The 19,700-nt window shown below is 41.7% G+C and overlaps 1 protein-coding gene and 1 pseudogene across 1 annotated transcript in view; both read right to left on the bottom strand.

Moving 5' to 3' along the window:
* Positions 1 to 1,159: 1,159 nt before the first annotated feature.
* Positions 1,160 to 19,700, bottom strand: part of mmp16a (matrix metallopeptidase 16a (membrane-inserted)) — a 241,736-nt gene continuing 223,195 nt past the window's right edge. Inside the window, exons 8-10 of the mRNA XM_078217046.1 lie at positions 15,954 to 16,104; positions 6,311 to 6,426; positions 1,160 to 4,357 (exon numbers count right to left, since the gene is read on the bottom strand). Of these exons, the coding sequence (XP_078073172.1) occupies positions 4,023 to 4,357; positions 6,311 to 6,426; positions 15,954 to 16,104 (602 nt within the window). The 3' untranslated portion in view covers positions 1,160 to 4,022. The remainder of the gene's footprint in view (positions 4,358 to 6,310; positions 6,427 to 15,953; positions 16,105 to 19,700) is intronic.
* Positions 9,550 to 12,277, bottom strand: LOC144496017 (large ribosomal subunit protein eL37-like; annotated as a pseudogene).

Below are 19,700 nucleotides of genomic sequence, written 5' to 3'. Positions count from 1 at the left end.
TTTCCTTTATAGTGACAATATTTCAAAAGTGCTTAATTTGCTGTAAAGCATTTTGAAGCATGTTGCGGTCATGGAAAGCGCTATATAAATGCAATTCTTTTTTTAAACTGGCTCAGTAGTTCACACAGTAAATAGACCAGGAAGCTCCCACAATCAATCCCTGAAATCTGCTGAATTACCTGATTTTACTTTGGGCAGTAAAATAAAGGTTACAATTGGCCTTTTGTTAGTGGGAGGGACATTAACTCAGGTTCCCATTATTGATTACCTACCAAAGCTGCTGATGATGTATGTCCATGAATGTTGGATCAGTGCAGGATTTCAAATCTTAGAATCCTTACAGTACAGAAGACCATTCGGTCTATCAAGACTATACTGATCACATCTCACCTGGCTCTATTCCTGTAACCCCGCACATTTATCCTGCTAATCCCCCTGACGCTAAGGTCAATTTAACATGGCCAATCAACCTAACCCGCACATCTTTGGACTGTGGGAAGAAATCGGAGCACCCGGAAGAAACCCACACAGACACGGGAAAATGTGCAAACTCCACACAGGTGATTGGGCTTGATTGTGATAACTTATGTGATTGAATAGCTTGCATGAAGAATGAGCATCATCGTTTGACTACCATGTAAGTCACCTTGCTATCACATTCCTTTTCATTCTTTTCAATCAGATATTTAAAGCTTTATTTTACTACATTGACAATAAACATGTTGGATCTCGAGATAGTAAAAACTACTTAATAAACTCCCTTTATATTTAATACTTCTGACAAAAATACACCATGTGAATGAGAATGGGTGGCAATGTTAAAATGCTACATTGCTCTGTGTTGATACTTGCTGATGTGTTCTTATAGTTCGTCAACATTGAACTTAATGATGGTGAATCTAAAAATCTCAGTAGCTAAAGGGTTTGATTTGAATGCAGATTAACAAACATTTGTGTCACTAATTGAATTTCTATTCATTCCATCCTTTTACATCATTGAGTAGCTTTGGGTTGGTAATAATAAGCCACAGCAAGATTCACTTCCCTCTGTAAGGTTATAGGAGCTCAAATAAACTCGATCAATTCTACTAAATCTCAAACACAAATTAGAGAAAAATATTTCATGACAAAATTAACAAAGAGTTCTTATGGTAACTTTATCATCTGGATTCCCATTTATTGACAGGTTGTTTTTTTTTATTTTTAATACAACACAGTGAAACAGTGATGCTGAATACATAAGATATATAATAGTATAAAAAAGATATTTAACCTTCCCGATAAAAGACACTTACAGCTGACATTAAGAACTGTCTGAAAATAAATATGAATCAATAAATACAAAACAATCACTGCACAGTCCTTAACTCTTTGATTGCTAGGGTTGTGTGGGGACAAGGAATGCTTTGATTCAATGCTTGATGGGCATTTAATTGATTGTGACCACCCATAGCAGTCAAAGGGTTATGGCAAGTAAATAGAAACATGAATAATCCATTAAATGTGACCAGTTATGTCTGGAGTAACACTCTCCTCCTGCTTCCTTGACCTCTGTGTACCACCAGTTAAGAGGGAGAAATCAAAGGGTTTACTAATTAGAAGCAACTACAGGAAGAATCCTCTATCTTTGTTCAGTATGTTAATACTCATCAGAACCATGCATTAAGCTGAAAAAGTAGCAACTGAGGAACCATAATATCTTGCATTTGGGGGAGAAATAGGTTATGTTTCCCTTAATGTGAACAAAGGACCTATCTGGGCCGGTTAATCACAAAATCTTTTATGATCAAGGAAGCCATTTGTTTTTACAGTTTACTAAAGCCACATACAATGACCGAATGGAGATACTGAAAAAAATAGGTGCAGTGGAATAAATCTAATTATGATGGACAGAATATTTAAGATTGAATGAAAGTATCCTTTGAAGATGTTTTCAAATTGCATTTGGAGTACTCCAGCGTAATATCTCGACCATAGTCCTTATTAAAAAGGACAATTATGTTTAACTGTAGGTAATAACAGGAAACAATAGGTCAGGCCAATTATGTGAATTTAATTTATTTTCCTGTTACTTAATTTCTTGGCAGTTAAAGGTCAGAGACAAGAGACAGGAAGAAAGAGGAAGCTCTTTAAGGATGTGGGACAGTAATATTTTCTAAGTAAAGACATTAAAAAAATTCAGTAATTACAACATCCTGAAAATGCATTGAGTAAAGTTAAAGGCAAATCTTTAGCTGTTTTAAAAGTCACTTATCACTCATGTTTCCATAGAAAAGCAAGTTCTGATTTGTGAAAGTTAATTGTTTTGATGAAATGGCTATTTGTTACATCAGTGCATAGCTCAATGACAGGTTGGCTCCAAGGGGAAGCAACTCTTAAAATGATTTCTGTTAGCTGATGAGTTTTAAAATACTGAATAAAACAATCTATGCTGCAGGTTCATTTAAAGCTAGAACAAACCACAGTAGCTCTGTAATTAAAAGGTGAAAGCTGAAAGAAGCCCATCTCTGAAGATGTTTAACTCACTGGAGCATCCATGAGGAAAATTTTGAAGCAAGTTCCCATCCTCATGCTAATGAATAATCTCTGTTCTTCACTTGAGTTTCTGGTCTTCATAGCAGTAGAGACAATGCAGAGGCGAAAATGGGAGTTTTAACGCACAAACACCAAAAACTGATCTCAAATTTCAATGCAAAGACACACAGAACTTCAAACATGTTCTTTCAAATGTGGGTTCTACAAGCTTCTACCATGTTTTGTCATATGTAATTTAGGGCTAATTGTGGACCACTGTAACTTTATAAATTGTTAACTGTACATCTAATCCATGTAAAACTCCAATGTTTAACAGTGGCACCTTGGAACTGATGTTGCTGCGGTGTATTGTTAGTGCCTGTCGGTACCAAGTTTTATATAATAGCAATAACCAATGAGTATACATGGTTTCATTGGCATTTAAGACATGCCAGATTCAATTTCTTATTCAATATCCCTACTTAAAAATATCATATGAACATTAAAATGCAATTGACTGAGAAATTAACCATACTTTGGAGTGGTCCATTAATGCAGATTTCTTCAACCAATCAGGAATTTAACCATGATATTATTCAAGATGTATATTAATGCTGATGTGGCTGTGGCAACAATTTCAGGTAAAAGTCACACTTTGTTCAATATTTCCATTTCTGGCATTCTACTACAATTCCAAGCCTTCAAAAGTAATCCCTCTTGATGGGTTCACAGAAGTTTGAACAGCCCTGTGTGTGTGGTAGCAGGAAAACCAATATATAGGAACTCCCTTACTGTAATTCTATATTCCCATTACACAGCATTTAAATCTACACGGACAATTGCTATTGAAAGCTCCACGCATTGACTTTGCTCAGAACTGCTTTAACATAACAAAAATGAACAACATATTTAAGGCTGTCAACAATATTGCAGATATTTTGGCCCCTGTTACTTAGTCACAGAACAGTCCAATTTTCTACGTTTTATAATCCTGGTCTCCTACTTAAAAGGAGCAATTGCAGCAATATTTCCTTCTTAGACAGATAGTGATCCTCTTTGGAAAATGAATGCAAAAGGAGAAGGGTCTCTCTGGTTCAGAAACAAAATGTCAGCAAAAGGATTCTCAATTAGATCCTCAAAATAGGGGAGAGACCAGGTTCATCAATGAGTTAAAATACCAGTCTTGATAAAGATCTTGAGAAGTATTTTCTTGTTTTTCCTTTTTGAAATCTGGATTCAAAAGTTCACTAGGGCATCAAGTGTGCAGCTAAAAGGCCTATACGGAATGGCGCACCAAAGAAAGACAAAGGACCGAAATACAGATGATACCGTGTATCATGAAAGCTTCCCCCTCACTTTATTATAATCTCCACTCATGCTCAGAACGGACGACTCTGAGAAAATCAGCCATGATTCACATGTCTCAGGCAAAGAGAGATATGCCTGGTCATCGTTGATTTCCAGCATTACAGCCCACTTGTTGAAATCTCCTGTTGCTTCGGCTACAATCACACCCATTCTTGCATGGACCGCTTGCAGTATAGTATGTGGCGTGGCGTTCCTTTCCTCTTAAATTGAACCACTGTGTAAATCAACACCAGAAAGCACAAGGCCAGCGTACAAGGGATAACAATGGCAATGGCATTCACAGTGCTGGAAGTGTTATCAATTTTAATCACTATGTCAACATCATCTTGAGTATCGTGCCTGTCCTTGTCTCCGGTCTTAGTTCGGTCACATCCCATCCATTCTTTAAGTATTGACCTTGGATAGTTAGGCTCCACCCTGAGTTTATGATTATTGAATTTCCAGTACTCCTTCCCTTTGTAAAAAAATGTGTACCCTGGAAATACAAAAACAAAATTATTCAGTCTCACGGCTTAACACAAGGAAAGGTAACTCAAATAACCTGAAACCACTGAAAAGATAAAATAGGGCAGGAGATGCTAGTGGGTGGAAAGGCAACATGTTGGGCCAGTTGTTTGAGCAGAACCATCAAAGCAAAAGGAAGGCTCCTTGTAGGTGAGAAGTGCGTAAAGCTTCTGCTATTAATACTTCAGTGGTCTGTTTGACTGAAATGTTTATAAGGTTGTAGGAACGCTAGTCTTGTTTTCAAAGAATTATGAATGGGTGTTCTTTTCTCTAAGCTGCTCCACAAATTGTTACTGTAGGGTTCACCGATTCTGTACATGTCCTATACTGGATGAATGAGCATGGAAGGGGCAGAGTTGGCATGAAGGCTATGAAAGACAATTAGGGGTGAGTGAGGGCAAGGGTTTGCATGGGGGCTATAGCGAGCCATGGGGATGGGTGGGGAGGCATGGATTGGCATGAAGGGGGCATGGGTAAGGCTGATGATCATTCTCCAATAAAAACAGCTGCATGGGGGTAGATCAGGAGCCAATCAGTGTTGTCAACCGGTCCTTTGTAACTGAGGAACATATTTGTTTACATTAGAAGAAAGATTGCTTTTCATTTTTTTGCTTACAATTCTTATGAGATCTGTCCACTGTGGCGAAAGCCATTAATTTAGGACCCAGTGCATCTTTTGAGAGGTAACATTTAAAACATTATACAAACCCTTCCCCATTTTGGACACACTCTACTGTTGTTCCAAAGCTGAACTGGACACTTGCGCTTCAGATGGTGCAGATAGTAATCCCTATAGGAAAATGGGATTAGTCTTTCGTGGCAGTTATTGTCAGTGCAGACTCGATGGGCCGAAGGGCCTTTTCTGCACTGTTTGCCTCTATGACTTTCTCTATATGGTTAGGATTCCACCCAATTGGTGTTTGAAGAGCTAACTCACTCGGCGTTTCTTCTTCAAATTCTTCATCCATTTTGGTAGGAATAACAGCAAAATGGACTATTATTTAAATGGTAAAAATGATTCAAAATGATTCAAAACATTTCTTTTGTTTTAGTTCCCACCAAAGCTATGAAGGAGATGATCTCTATGGATAAATTCTCTCCCTTATGGGCAGGTTTTTCCACACAACTCGCAACACCCACCGTGAGATGAAATAAAGTTCCAAAGTGTCCATTGATGAATTCACCATTAATGAAAAACTTGCTGAAAAAAATCATTGGGGCTGATTCTCCCAGCCCGCCGTGCTGCTCTAGCTATTCAATACCATCATGGCTGATCTAAACTTGGCCTCAACTCCACTTTCCTGCCCGTTCTCCCTAACCCTTCGACCCATTACTAAATAAAAATCTATCTCCTCCTTAATTTTATTCAATGTCCTGGCATCACTGCATTTTGGGGTAGTGAATTCCACAGATTCACCGCCCTTTGGGAAAAGTAATTTCACCTCATCTCTATCTTAAATCTGCTACCCCTTAGCTTGAAACTATGACTTCTTGTTCTAGACTGCCCCACAAGATGAAACATCCTCTCCACATTTACCCTGTCAATCCCATTATATACATCTTAAATATCTCAATTGGATCTCCCCTCATTGTTCTAAACTCGAGAGAGTATCGCCTAAACTGCTCAATCTCTCTTCATAAGGAAAACCCCACATCTCTGGAATCAATCCTCCTCTGATCACTCTGAACGCTCCTCTGAACTGCCTCCAATGTAACTACATCCTTCCCCAAGTAAGGGGACCAAAACCGTGTACAATACTCAAGGTGCAGTCTCACCAATGACTTGGACGTAATGCCTTTAATATAAAAGTCTACAAGGATTTGAAATCGAGTGCAGACTCTTGTTTACGTTGATGAAAAACTATTTTTAAAATCATTGATTTGAAATTGATTTAATGCATTAAAGTGTCTTAAGTGCTCTTACCACTTTCTTTGCTGACAAAGGCTCCTTGTGGAGACTTGGGAATTCCTTTCCATATTGAAATGGATTTGGGATAACCACTGTCTACAACGTGTGTTTCTTCATTGTATCTCCAGTACCTAGAGATAAAGAAATGACAGTGAACAATGTGATGTTCTAAAGCTTATTCTAATAATATTCTCTGAGATTAGAGTCCTAAAATTTCAAAACTCTGGTACAGTCCCATCACCAGGAACATAAATTGAAGATCCCCTTGTGGAGCTCAGCGCAGCCAAGTTCAGTAGAATTTGCAGAAATAAAAACAGGGAATGCTGGGGATACTCACAGGTCTGTCATCACCTATGAAGAGAAAGACCCTTTGATCAGTTCTGCGTGATAGCAGATGAGCTTTTAGAAAAACATTTTTCCACCTCTACTGTTCTTAATTCCAACAAACCCTCCATTGCTATCAGTTCCCCAGTACCAGTTGCTTCTTCACCCCATCAAGTCCTAGGCGTACAAACTTCCAATTAGTTGGTCAGATCAATTGGTCCATTCTCTCCTCTATCTAAGCAACCCAGTACTGTAGAGCAATCACGGGGGGCCAAAATAACCGCACACTTCCTTTCCATATAGCATCTCGTTCTTTAAATTCCTTTTCCCATCCATTTACCTTGAACATCAAGTGCCAAGAGCTCATCTCCATGGTCAAGAGTGTCAATTAAGCAGCTTCTCCCGCTTACCTCTGCCTACTAAACAAAACATTCCAGTCCCATCCCACTTTACCCTGATATCTTATACTCTCTGATATTATCTCCATACCTTTTACTCTTATCCTTGCTCGTTCAACACCATTTCCACTAAACTCTTGATCACCTTCTGATTTTAGCTGAGAATGTAAATTGCTCTCTTAGATTAGCTCAGTTTCTGTCACTTTGAGTCAAATAATTATGGAATCACATCCCACTGGGAAACATGATTACATAATTCGAGATGACATGTTAGTACAACACCGAGAATTTCTGTGTTTCAAATGGTAAACCAAATCCCTGCCTGCTGATGAAACAATACATGGTGCTCTTCAAAGGAAGGCAAGTAATTCTCCAGGAGCAAAAACAGAAAACGCTGGAAAATCTCAGCAGGCCTGACAGCGTCTGTGGAGAGAGAATAGAGCCAACGTTTTGAGTCAAAGCTCTGACAAAGGGTCATCCAGACTTGAAATGTTGGCTGTATACTCTCTTCCCAGATGCTGTCAGACCTGCTGGGATTTTCCAGCATTTTCTGTTTTTGTTTCAGATTCTAGCATCCGCAGTATTTTGCTTTTATGTTAATTCTCCAGGGGTCCTGGTCAACATTCATCCTATCACAAAAGGAAGATCAACTGCTATCTATATCATTGCAGGGCCTTGTTTTTTGCAAGATGGCTATCATGTTTGCATAAAACAATCAAGCACTGAAAAAAAAAGAAAACTAATGAAGTGGCTTGGGGTGAAATATCAGTAAATAATGAGCAAAGAACTAGCTTTTGCAGAGCTCACAAAAATGAATGAATGGATTGCCTGAAAAACAACAATGCTTAACTTTAAATGCAATTGATTCGTTGTGAAATGTTTTGAGTAGTTCTCAGGCTGTTTGTTGATCGCGGACTTTTTGATTTGTAACAAATATTGTCCCCGGATATGGTCCTCGGTAGTGTAGGGGGTTTTAGTTCAGACGGGCAGCATGGTCGGTACAGGCTTGGAGGGCCGAAGGGCCTGTTCCTCTGCTGTAATTTTATTTGTTCTTTGTTCTATTCTTGTGCTTTTTATCAGAGTGTGGTTTCCAGTCTCAAATGGGACCAATCATCTTTAATATATGTCCAGCAGCAGGAGCTGCAATTGTTCACCACCAGAGGTTGCTCATATATTTCCACTGTATCATTATGAACAATTGGAACCCTCACCTGCTGGGTGAGCTATCAAAAATTTGGACAGTGTTATGTATTAGAAAGCAATGCATCTCTGTGTGATTAGTCACATGATGTACTGTCACGAAACCAGAGGCATTCACATGTTTTTATTTCTCTTCCATGTTGGACTTCAATCAGGCAACAGCTCTTAAATAGATCAGCACTGAGTTGGTTCAAAATCCACAGCGTGGCACTTTTATCATCTTTTGTCTTGTTAGTACTACCGGTCAAAACATCTAAAATATAATATAAAATATAACAGCTACTGTGCACAATTTTCTGACCGTTTCATATTAATGGGAGACCAATGATACCAAGTGTACCCCACGTTTCCAATCAGGACCATAAAATCGTCAAATCACCTCAAATTGGTCACCTTTGCCTATCGTCCCATTTGAGTTGGAGTCCTATAATAGCTGACACCTTGTTGGATTATACACTTCCCTGTTAAGTGCAGGTCTCTTGGCAAGCTTTCCATTTGCTCGCAGCCTACTCAAATCAGCAAAGTGAGTGCAAAGTATTCTCTGAGCTGCTGGTGTGGATGAGCTTGCTCCATCAGTCAGCTCAAACTCTGGTCAGGATTTTCCGGCTGCGCTCGCCCCGAAACCGGAAAATCCCACCCGAGGTCAACGGATCTTTCCATGGTCCGCCACTCACCCGCCCCAATTCCCGTGGCAGACGGGATGGGAAAATTCACCCCTATTCGTGAAAAATCAGGATGCAATTATTGTCATGGTTATCTCTTAGCTTCAAACTGTCAAATTATCATTTTAATATCACATTTTTGTACACATTTTTTAATCTTCATTTATTTTCTGTTCACTGTTTCTCAGGTTCTTATTAATGTCTTAAGTCCATTTGTCTGTATTGCATGTTTTCATTCTTCTTGCTGTCGTACTTATTCCTTTGTTTTTCCTCCTTTGACTTTGACATTTCCTCCTTTCCTTATATTTAATACATTTCCTTCTTAAATTATTTCCTTTATTTTTACTAATCTCATTTTCCTTTCTCTGGCCTGCTTTTACTTCAATTCAACTTTAACTATTTATGCGTAACATTGCCTGATTCGCACAAAACTACAATACTAAAACAATACAACAGAGCAATAACTCAGAGCTTTCGCCTTCCCTTCAATATTACTTTTCATAGTGAAACTGATGTGACAAAGAGGTTTATAAAAAAAATATATGAAACCACAGTGGTCTTTTGGCACACTCTGGGTTTTCAGAATCTTGAAGTAACATCTATATACAATCCAGAATAAATTAACATTCTTGAGTTAAAATTTCTCATGTTGACCATTTTAACAAAAATGTCAGGCCAAGTACAAAACGGGATATCCTGTTTTGTATTTACTGATTTTTCTTTCCGGCAGACTTGCTGACAAGAAGAATTTCAACCCTTTTGTTTCCAGTGGTAAAGGAGAGCTGGATCAGGAAACAAAAAGAAATCAAATAACACAGCAAACTGGATTACTTTGCATTTGCCACAATAAATCCTGCATGTCCATAAAGTTAGAACAAAGAAAACCTAGAGCAGGAATTTTCTCTCCTGCTTCTCCTGTTAATTTTCCCAGAAAATGCTGCTTGTCCATAAATGGGATTTCCACTGCACCTCTGATGAAGGTATGGTGACAGACAGGAGCTGTGGTGAAACGTCTGGCCTGAGTGCATTTTGTTGATTTGAAATTTATTCTATGAAGTAGTTGCCAAAGGGGTAGTGGTAGAAGTCTCTATCATATCCACTACAGCAATTCAATAGTGTGAAATAGCCAATTTGCCTCCTGCCCGTCTGCTTCTGATCAGATCAGCCTCCGGGTACAAAAGACAAATAAGGAACTGAGTTTCATTAGTAGATGGACAAAGCACAAATGAAAACGAGGTTACAGTCTTGTTGCACATGGTTTGATCAGACTGCAATTTGCATTCCATGTTCAGTTCAGGTCACCTGGTCAAAGCAAGGATATGATGACATTGGAGAAGGCATGGAAGAACAAGCAAATGATTCTGGTTCTCAGGAATTGATGTTATGTGGAAATGTTAAGTTGGTCATTTCCTTGGGAAAAGTGAAAAAAATTAGACAATAACAAAATTATCAACAACTTGCACGTTTGGTACAATCTTACTAAAATAAGACGCTCCAACGCACTTTGCAGTGATGAGTCATAGAATCCCTACAGTGCAGAGGGAGGCCATTTGGCCCATCGAGGCTGCATCAACAACAATCCTACTCAGGCACTATCCGCATAACCCCAAGTACTTATCCTGCAAATCCCCTGACACTAAGGGGCAATTTAGCATTGCCAATCAACCTAACCCACTCATCTTTGGACTGATCAAAAAAAATTGGACACCAAGCTACATAAAGAGATATTTGGACAAGTGACCAAAAGCTTGGCAATGTGCTCAGGTGCAAAAGATCATCTGAGAGGGCCAAGATGAGGGGTTGAACTGAAGCACATGTTTAGCCCACTTTAAATATAAGACGATGGGGGTGATTCTCCCAAAAAGACTCGAAGTGTCGAATTTGCGTAAAAACTGGAATAAATCCCACTGGTTTTTCAGCAGGATTTTGAAAATGAAACTCCCACACTCTGTGCACTGCAGAGTGCATGAGCGTAAATCACGCTGAAAATCCAGGGGCAGGGCCTATTCCCACTGAAGAGGCCGGCAGCATAGCGCGGAGTGGGCAACATCGCATGCGCCGATCTGTCAGCGCCGAGATCGGTGCATGCGCAGTAGCCCCGCACTGCCGGCCTCCCAATCACAGGCCAGTTCATTTGCTAGCCAGCACACGAACCCCCCCCCACATTGCTGTGCCTCCGATCCTCCCATGGCCCGATCACTGGCCTCCCCTGGATGTATCCAGGCCAGCCTTGCAGCCCCCCCACACCTGCTCCCCATTCCCCCCGCCCCCCCCACATCTCCCAACCTCTCACCCCCCAGCCCCAACATCCCCGGCAGGCCGAAGGCCAGCCCTGATCGCTAGCCTCCCTCCCTCTGTCACCCAGACCCCCCACCCTCACCGATCTCCTAATCTCCATTAAGCCCCACCTCATTAGGCCACGCCCCTTGGCACTGTACAATGCATGGTAGGCAGTGCCAAGATGCCCCCTTGGCATTGCCATTTTGCATGTTGGGCAGTGCCTCGGGGCCAGAATGTCAATGCCCAGGGGGCAACCTCCCCTTAACCCTGACCTCCTGGAGGTCCTCCATGGGAGTCCTTCACTCCAGCGTGGGTTCAGGCTGCCAGCTCCCTGCAAGTGGGGAGCTATTGTAAACCCCACTGGAGTGAAATACTCCTGATGGGGGCGGAGACTCTAGCAGGCCCGGTGACTCCAGTCCTGGGCCCGCTAGTCATATGTTAAACATTCAAATTCAAATTAAGGCCAATCATGGTCCCTATCTGAGGGACAAACCAGCTCCAAGTTGACAAGACAAGACATTGCGTCCCATCTTGGGCTCGATCAAACAAGATCCGAGCTGACAGGATGGGGTATTGCACCCCCTCCCGGGCTCGATCTAATGCTTCATCTTAGCCAAAGGGCCGACATGGTTTTGAAAAATTGCATCAGCTAAAGCCTTGGTTTAACCTCATTGGCTACCCTGATCCTCTACTCCAGCCTAGCTTAGGCAAACAACCAGCACACATCAGCACACCCCAAGTGCAATGGACTAGCTTCGTCCTCTGCCTGATCATGGTTTCACCCCTGTCAGGTAAGTAGAGTTTTTTTTTCCCAAACCATAGCTTTATTTGTTGTGTAGATACACTGGTAGTTGATGCAGTGCTGGAGGAAGCTATTGTGGTTGTGGAATGTCTGGGCTTCGGGGTGGTCCCTTAACAGAATCTGGTTCTGAATCAGCGATACACCACTTTCAGGAGCCTTGTGTGGCCTGTACCAGTTGTGTTTCTCCTTTTGCCCTCAGGTAGACACATTTATTGCAGGTTGATTTCTGCAGGTGAAATGCTTATGCCCCACATCGCCGGCAGAGTGTGTGGGTCTTGTTCTGCCTCTTACCAAATGACGATGTTCCTTTCGCCATTGTCACTGCGTTGAAGCCTACATCAGGAGCAGCTGCCTGCAGGCTCCTTAAGACACTGATTGCCACTTAAAATGCCTTCTAGCATTCATTCAGAAGGCTACATGCTATTTTGATGGCAGTTGCTTGTCCTTATGCCCTCTACTCATAGCAACAAGCTGCTTGCGAATAAACAAGTTGTTGATGTGGGTTACAAGTGCTACTTAGAGAAATACTTGCCACTTCATGTCCACTTGTTGGAACTGTGAAAAGTACATTGGAAGACTTTCTAGGGCACTTTGTCAAGACTTCATGAACACTTCATAACAATATTGCGAAGAATTTTCAAATGATAGTCACTGACGAAATGATGGGACCTGTAGCAGTCAGAAACTAAGTGCCACAGGCAACGATATCAGCAGGAGCAAGCTGAACAGCTGGTCAGACATCTGCTTTCCACATGGCCCCGATATGACTGCTCATCTAAGCTCCAAGAATGAGTAATGGACTCAGCCCAGTAGGGGGTTGCTCACACAGCAACAAATGGGAAATCGTTCTTCATTTGAGTGACAGTTTTATGAGAGTGTAAGAGAAGCAACTGTGTTCAAAGGGAATGTTACATGTCTGATTGTATTTCAAAAATTTGCCAATGTTTGTTTTTGCTCCTTTGGTTCTGTACCTAATCGATACTGGAAGAGTGCTTCAAAGGCTAAGATGTCAGGAAATTAAATCAGTATAAAAATCACACATTCATATCTAATTCTCTATGTTGTAGAATGCAGAAGAGGCCTTTGTCCATTGGAGAAAGGACTTTTACATATCTGAGCTCTTATATACGCTAGCCAATGTAGTAGTCTCCTTCCTTTTAAGGACAGAGCCCTGTGAACAATCACTGCATTGAAAACATACTTAAAGCCATACAGAAACCTTAAAGTAATACTTAAATACTTAGAAAATGCTGTATCATACACCATCTTAAACACCATTTAAACTTACCTGTCAAAAAGTTGCCCAACTCCAGACAGGAGTTCACCAATTGTTTCTGACTCCTCTGAGGAACCTTGAATCATGCCAGCTCGATTTCATCAAAATCATGCAGGGTTTGAAATGCCCACCCTGGAATGCTTCATGCAGGCTCACTACCCACACCCTCTCGCATAAATTGCCGGGGAAAGGAATGGGGGCCCTTGAGTCCTCATCCCTCATATTTCCTTATCCGCCATTCAGACCCATGCCTCAAATAATCTACCTGCAGAGGCATTTGTCTGAAGGAGTGTCCATATTTACGCCCAGATAAAACCTTGCAAACAATGGCAGATTCAGGTTGCACACAATTATCATTCTTACCATAGAACCATAGAAAATTACAGCTCAGAAACAGGCCTTTTGGCCCTTCTTGTCTGTGCCGAACCATTCTTTGCCTAGTCCCACTGACCTGCACTTGGACCATATCCCTCCACACCCCTCTCATCCATGAACCCGTCCAAGTTTTTCTTAAATGTTAAAAGTGACCCCGCATTTACCACTTTATCCGGCAGCTCATTCCACACTCCCACCACTCTCTGCGTGAAGAAGCCCCCCCTAATATTCCCTTTAAACTTTTCTCCTTTCACCCTTAACCCATGCCCTCTGGTTTTTTTCTCCCCTAGCCTCAGCGGAAAAAGCCTGCTTGCGTTCACTCTATCTATACCCATCAAAATCTTATACACCTCTATCAAATCTCCCCTCAATCTTCTACGCTCCAGGGAATAAAGTCCCAACCTATTCAATCTCTCTCTGTAACTCAGCTTCTCAAGTCCCGGCAACATCCTTGTGAACCTTCTCTGCACTCTTTCAATCTTATTTACATCCTTCCTGTAACTAGGTGACCAAAACTGTACACAATACTCCAAATTCGGCCTCACCAATGCCTTATATAACCTTACCATAACACTCCAACTTTTAAACTCGATACTCCGATTTATAAAGGCCAATGTACCAAAGGCACTCTTTACGACCCTATCCACCTGTGATGTCACTTTTAGGGAATTCTGTACCTGTATTCCCAGATCCCTCTGTTCAACTGCACTCTTCAGAGCCCTACCATTTACCCTGTACGTTCTGCTTTGGTTTGTCCTTCCAAAGTGCAATATCTCACACTTGTCTGCGTTAAATTCCATTTGCCATTTTTCAGCCCATTTTTCTAGTTGGTCCAAATCCCTCTGCAAGCTTTGAAAACCTTCCTCACTGTCCACTACACCTCCAATCTTTGTATCATCAGCAAACTTGCTGATCCAATTGACCACATTATCCTCCAGATCATTGATATAGATGACAAACAACAATGGACCCAACACCGATCCCTGCGGCACACCACTAGTCACAGGCCTCCACTCAGAGAAGCAATCCTCCACAACCACTCTCTGGCTTCTTCCATTGAGCCAGTGTCTTATCCAATTTACTACCTCCCCATGTATACCCAGCGACTGAACCTTCCTAACTAACCTCCCATGAGGGACCTTGTCAAAGGCCTTGCTGAAATCCAGGTAGACAACATCCACCGCTTTCCCTTCATCCACTTTCCTGGTAACCTCCTCGAAAAACTCTAATAGATTGGTCAAACATGACCTACCACGCACAAAGCCATGTTGACTCTCCCTAATAAGTCCCTGTCTATCCAAATATTTGTAGATCCTATCCCATATCACACCTTCCAATAACTTGCCCACCACCGACGTCAAACTTACTGGCCGATAATTTCCCGGATTTCTTTTGGAACCTTTTTTAAACAACGGAACAACATGAGCCACCCTCCAATCATCCGGCACCTCCCCCGTGAATACTGACATTTTAAATATGTCTGCCAGGGCCCCTGCAAGTTCAACACTAGCTTCCCTCAAGGTCCGTGGGAATACCCTGTCCGGTCCTGGGGATTTATCCACTCTGATTTGCTTATGCTATGATATGAAACACTGGAGAATTCTCGAGCACATCACATAACCACATCAATCATTGTTGTTTGATTCAGGCTTTACAACTTAACTTAACTTACGTTAATCCAATGCCAGTTATGAAGCCTACAGGCAACGCTGTGGCTGTTGCTGTCAGTTTGACAATTACCAATGCAGAAATTTTACATTATAAACATTTGTTGAGGTGAATTCGAACCAGGGCAGCTCTAGAATGATCTGCATAACGTAAATCAATCTCAAAATAAGCGTGTGGTGTGTCAAATAAAATATTTAACACTGACGATGGGAAGTTGCAATTTTCTTAAGTTGTAAAGCCTGAATCAAACAACAATGATTGATGTGGTTATGTGATGTGCTCGAGAATTCTCCAGTGTTTCATATCATAGCATAAGAGCTTGACAGGAGGAAGCCTGACAAGCACAAACAATACCTAAAGCAACTGCACATACTTGTACAGTGCAATTCCATGGGGATTCAGCTTCCACCAGAGCTCAGTCTGCGCACTGAATGATGAGTTCAACAGACATAACTCTAAAGGGTAATAGATTGTTTATGCACCATTTTACCAACAGTATAACTCAAACTTGCCTAATGAGTTTGTGCAGAAAACCTGTATGCAAGGAGAACCTTCATCTCTACTCTCCTGTTAAAGGCTTCTCACATATGTCATAAGTCATCTAGATCAACACTGAAAAAGCACATCAATCACTCTGATTTATCATGCACACATCACAGGCAGAGGCACTAACCTGTCTCCTTTGAAGAAGTAGGTTTTACCGACATCTTCCCACCACACTGCTGTGTCAATCCCCTGAGAAGGCACTCCACTTCCGAGTTCCACCAAATTCTGAGGATATCCTAACTCCAGGGTAGCTTCCTTAAACACCCAGTATTTACTCCCTTCAAGAAAATAATTGGTGACATTCTTAGTTTAGTTCCACTGAGTAAATGATTAAGCTGAACATGCCGATCTCCTAGGTTAACTGTCTTATTAAAAAGGACGACCTTCATTTTGCTGTGTGCCTGATATATTCACAATCATATTAACTTATGCATTTGAAGCTCTAAAAGCTCAGGATAAACTTCCACTTCCTCGTTGTCGTGTTTTCCAAACTGCTATTATTACCTGAAAGAAGGGTTACTAATAGATACTTGTGTATAATCTGCATTTTTGTTTCCTATGTTGTAGCAACAACACTTGACTGGAATAAAGACAAGTCAAATGCCAATACGCAAAAAACAAATTGAATCTTGTGTAAGCTGTGAAGCTGATATATGTCAGACTGGAGGAGATTGGTGATCATGAGATGCATAATGAGGCAATATCTTGCACAAGCTTTTTTCCCAAAAGTAATTTGACAAATAACTGGGGAAGAATTGCAGCTTGGATCCTTTATTTTCTACTTTATTTATAGTATCTGGGCTGAAATTATGATGGCCTCATAAACACTATTTAACTCTTGGCATTATCATGCTATGGAAATGCCACTATTTGCTGGTATGCACATTGTTTACCTCAGGTTTTCTAAGTAAGATTCAGATTTTCAAAATTACTTCACCTCTAATAGGTATGAAGGATCAGGAGAAACCAATGTATCTCACTGCAACAAATTTTATAGGTATCAACATAGCTAACAAAACCAGTTATCCCATGAACCAAATCTTTCATTGGGATGGGCCGTAGACTATCTCAACAATTAGTCAGGGTCCAGACATGATCCCATCTTTTTCAGGCTTTTCCCAGGGTTGTGTTGTGGCAGTATCACTGAACGGGTGAACTGGAGGCCCAGGTTTATGCCCTGGGGACACAGGCTCAAATCCTGCGATGGCAGGTGGTGGATTTTAAGGCCGCAATCCTCCCGAACTGAGACTAAGGCCGGAATTTTACTGGCACGCCCCGATTCCGGGGGCCGGCGAGACTCAGAGAATGGCATTCTCCGTTGGCCTCGGGTGGGATCGTATGAACCTCGGGCGGACGTGCCGGTAAAATTCCACCCTAAGTGCCTACGCCAGCAGGAAACCAAGAGGACTCCCACTGGCGTTAGCAGCAGCTATCAGGAAGGAGAATCCCACCTGATAGATGTGAATTTACTCATGGTGGACAACCCACCAGCCAGACCTGCTGTTCCGAGACCGGGTCACCAGAGCTCTGGTGAAGGGTCATCCAGATTCGGAACGTTGGCTCTATTCTCTCCCCACAGATGCTGTCAGACCTACTGAGACACTCCACCATTTTCTGTTTTTGTTTCAGATTCCAGCATTCGCTGCATTTTGTTTTCACCCTTTTAGATTGGAGATGGGGAGAATTTTTCCCTCAGAGGGTTTTGCAATTTTGGAACCCTCTGCCTCAAAAGGCAGTGAAGGCAAGTTTATTGAATGTTGTTGAGGTGGAAGTAGATGGATTATTGTTTGGAAGGGTATCATTTTATTAGATGGGAGAGCAGGCTCAAGAGGCCAAATGGCCAACTTCTGTTCCTATTTAGTATGTTCATATGTTTTCCCCAAGGCGATTCCTGTGGACCTTTCAAACTAGCAGTATAGCAATGGGAAATAGTTTTAATCCCGTCCCAAAGAACCTTGTAATAAATAAGATTAATGTTATTATTTTCTGTTTTTGTTTCTTGACTTTGCACCATTGAATGTTTATTTCTTGCTACTGGGTTTGAACTTTACTGTTCCAACCATTCAAAGATTTCTCCTGACATGAGCTAACCTGCTTGTCCCCTGGGCTTTAGTCTTTTTCCTGATCTCTGCACAAGACAAGTATGAAACACTGTCGTCAACAGGAAGTGCAGACACCACTTTAAGAGGCTACCAGCCCATGTCTTTTTGTTGAAGGTATCCAGACCCCGGCTCTTCCAGTGGACGACTGCGCCACTTGTGGAACAACTGGGGGAGTTTACACTGCGATAAAAACAGAAAATGTTGGATAAACTCAGGTTTGGCAGCACCGTGCATAGGCACAGCAAACTGTGCTGGGCAAAATGATCAGGTGCGATCTCTTCGTACACGTCCAACTCTTAAGCTGCAACTCTGAGATGTCTGAGACTAGTCCAAGGTGACTCACCGACTAATTTGCTCTCCTTTTCTTTTGCAACCCTGCTGCTATTCTCACAGCCTGATAAACTTCCTATGATGGCAGAGACCAGAGCAGAAAGTGATCCTGCTGTGTGGAGAATTGCTGTTTCCAGTCCTCAGTGCTACCAAGCATCACAATTTAATTGAGCTTATCAAGAAGGTGCAGTCAGTTACGCATATTTGTGAAGTCACATAAGGCTGCTCACTCTCACAGATGCTGGGTAGATTTATCTTAGCATTAGAATCTAAAAATACTTTTTCAGTCTTCATTAACACATGTCAGAAATCGATCAAATGATATCATCAGACATAGGTACATCTCATGTCAAAGATCATAGGATCCTACAGTGCAGAAGGAGGACATTCGGCTCATCGAGTCTGCACCAACCACAATCCCACCCAGGCCCTATCCCCATATAACCCCATGCATTTATCCTCGCTGGTACTCCTGACACTAAAGGCAATTTAGCATGGCCAATGCACCTAACCTGCACCTCTTTGGACGGTGGGAGGAAACTGGAGCACCCGGAGGAAACCCTCGCAGACACGGGAAGATTGTGCAAATTCCACACAGACAGTGACCCAAGCCGGAAATTGAACCCGGGTCCCTGGCGCTGTGAGGCTGCAGCACTAACCACTGTGCCAATGTGCCACCCACTAGTCATCAAGTCAATCTTGACTCACGAGTCAGATTTTTAAAAATTCATTTGTGGGGCATGGGCATTGCTGGCTGGCCAGCATTTATTGCCCGTCCCTAGTTGCCCTTGAGAAAGTGGTGGTGAGCTGCCTTCTTGAATCGCTGCAGTCCACGTGCTGTGGGTTGACCCACAATGCCATTAGGGAGAGAATTCCATGATTTTGACCCAGCGACTGCAAAGGAAAGGCGATATATTTATAAGTCAGGATGCTGAGTGGCTTGGAGGGGGACTTGCGGGTGGTGGTGTTTGTCATGTTGGTCAAGGCTTGTGATTGGACGAAAGAAGACACAATGGAGTTTTCGTGGGGAATTTATTTCAGCCACTAGAAGTAGCCAGAGCACAATCATTGAATGTTATGAAAAGCCCTCAAATATTTGGAAAGATTTTTTACATTTATCACCGCCCCATTCTGCTGGCAAGGCAGCTGTATGAGAAATAATCTTTTAAAAATATGCTGAACCAAGAAGGCAGTCCTGCAGGTATAAATAGTGAAATAAAGCTCAATTGGGGGGAAAAAAATATTATTCAGCTTGAAATAAATTCCTGTCAAAGCAATGTGAAAATGCTGTAGAACTGAAGAGCCCTCGAGAAAAAAAACTGAATGTGTGGAATATAATTTAACAAATATATAAAATGCGCAGAACTAATAAACTCTGATTCAGTAGCCTCATGAAGCTTTGCAAAGGTTCATTTTTTTTTAAAGGTTGGTTTATTGTCTGA

This window comes from Mustelus asterias, chromosome 7 (assembly GCF_964213995.1).
Source record: "Mustelus asterias chromosome 7, sMusAst1.hap1.1, whole genome shotgun sequence".
NCBI classification, from domain to species: Eukaryota; Metazoa; Chordata; class Chondrichthyes; order Carcharhiniformes; family Triakidae; genus Mustelus; species Mustelus asterias.
Note: the sequence above shows the minus strand (reverse complement) of the source record. Positions and strands in the feature narration are given on the sequence as shown.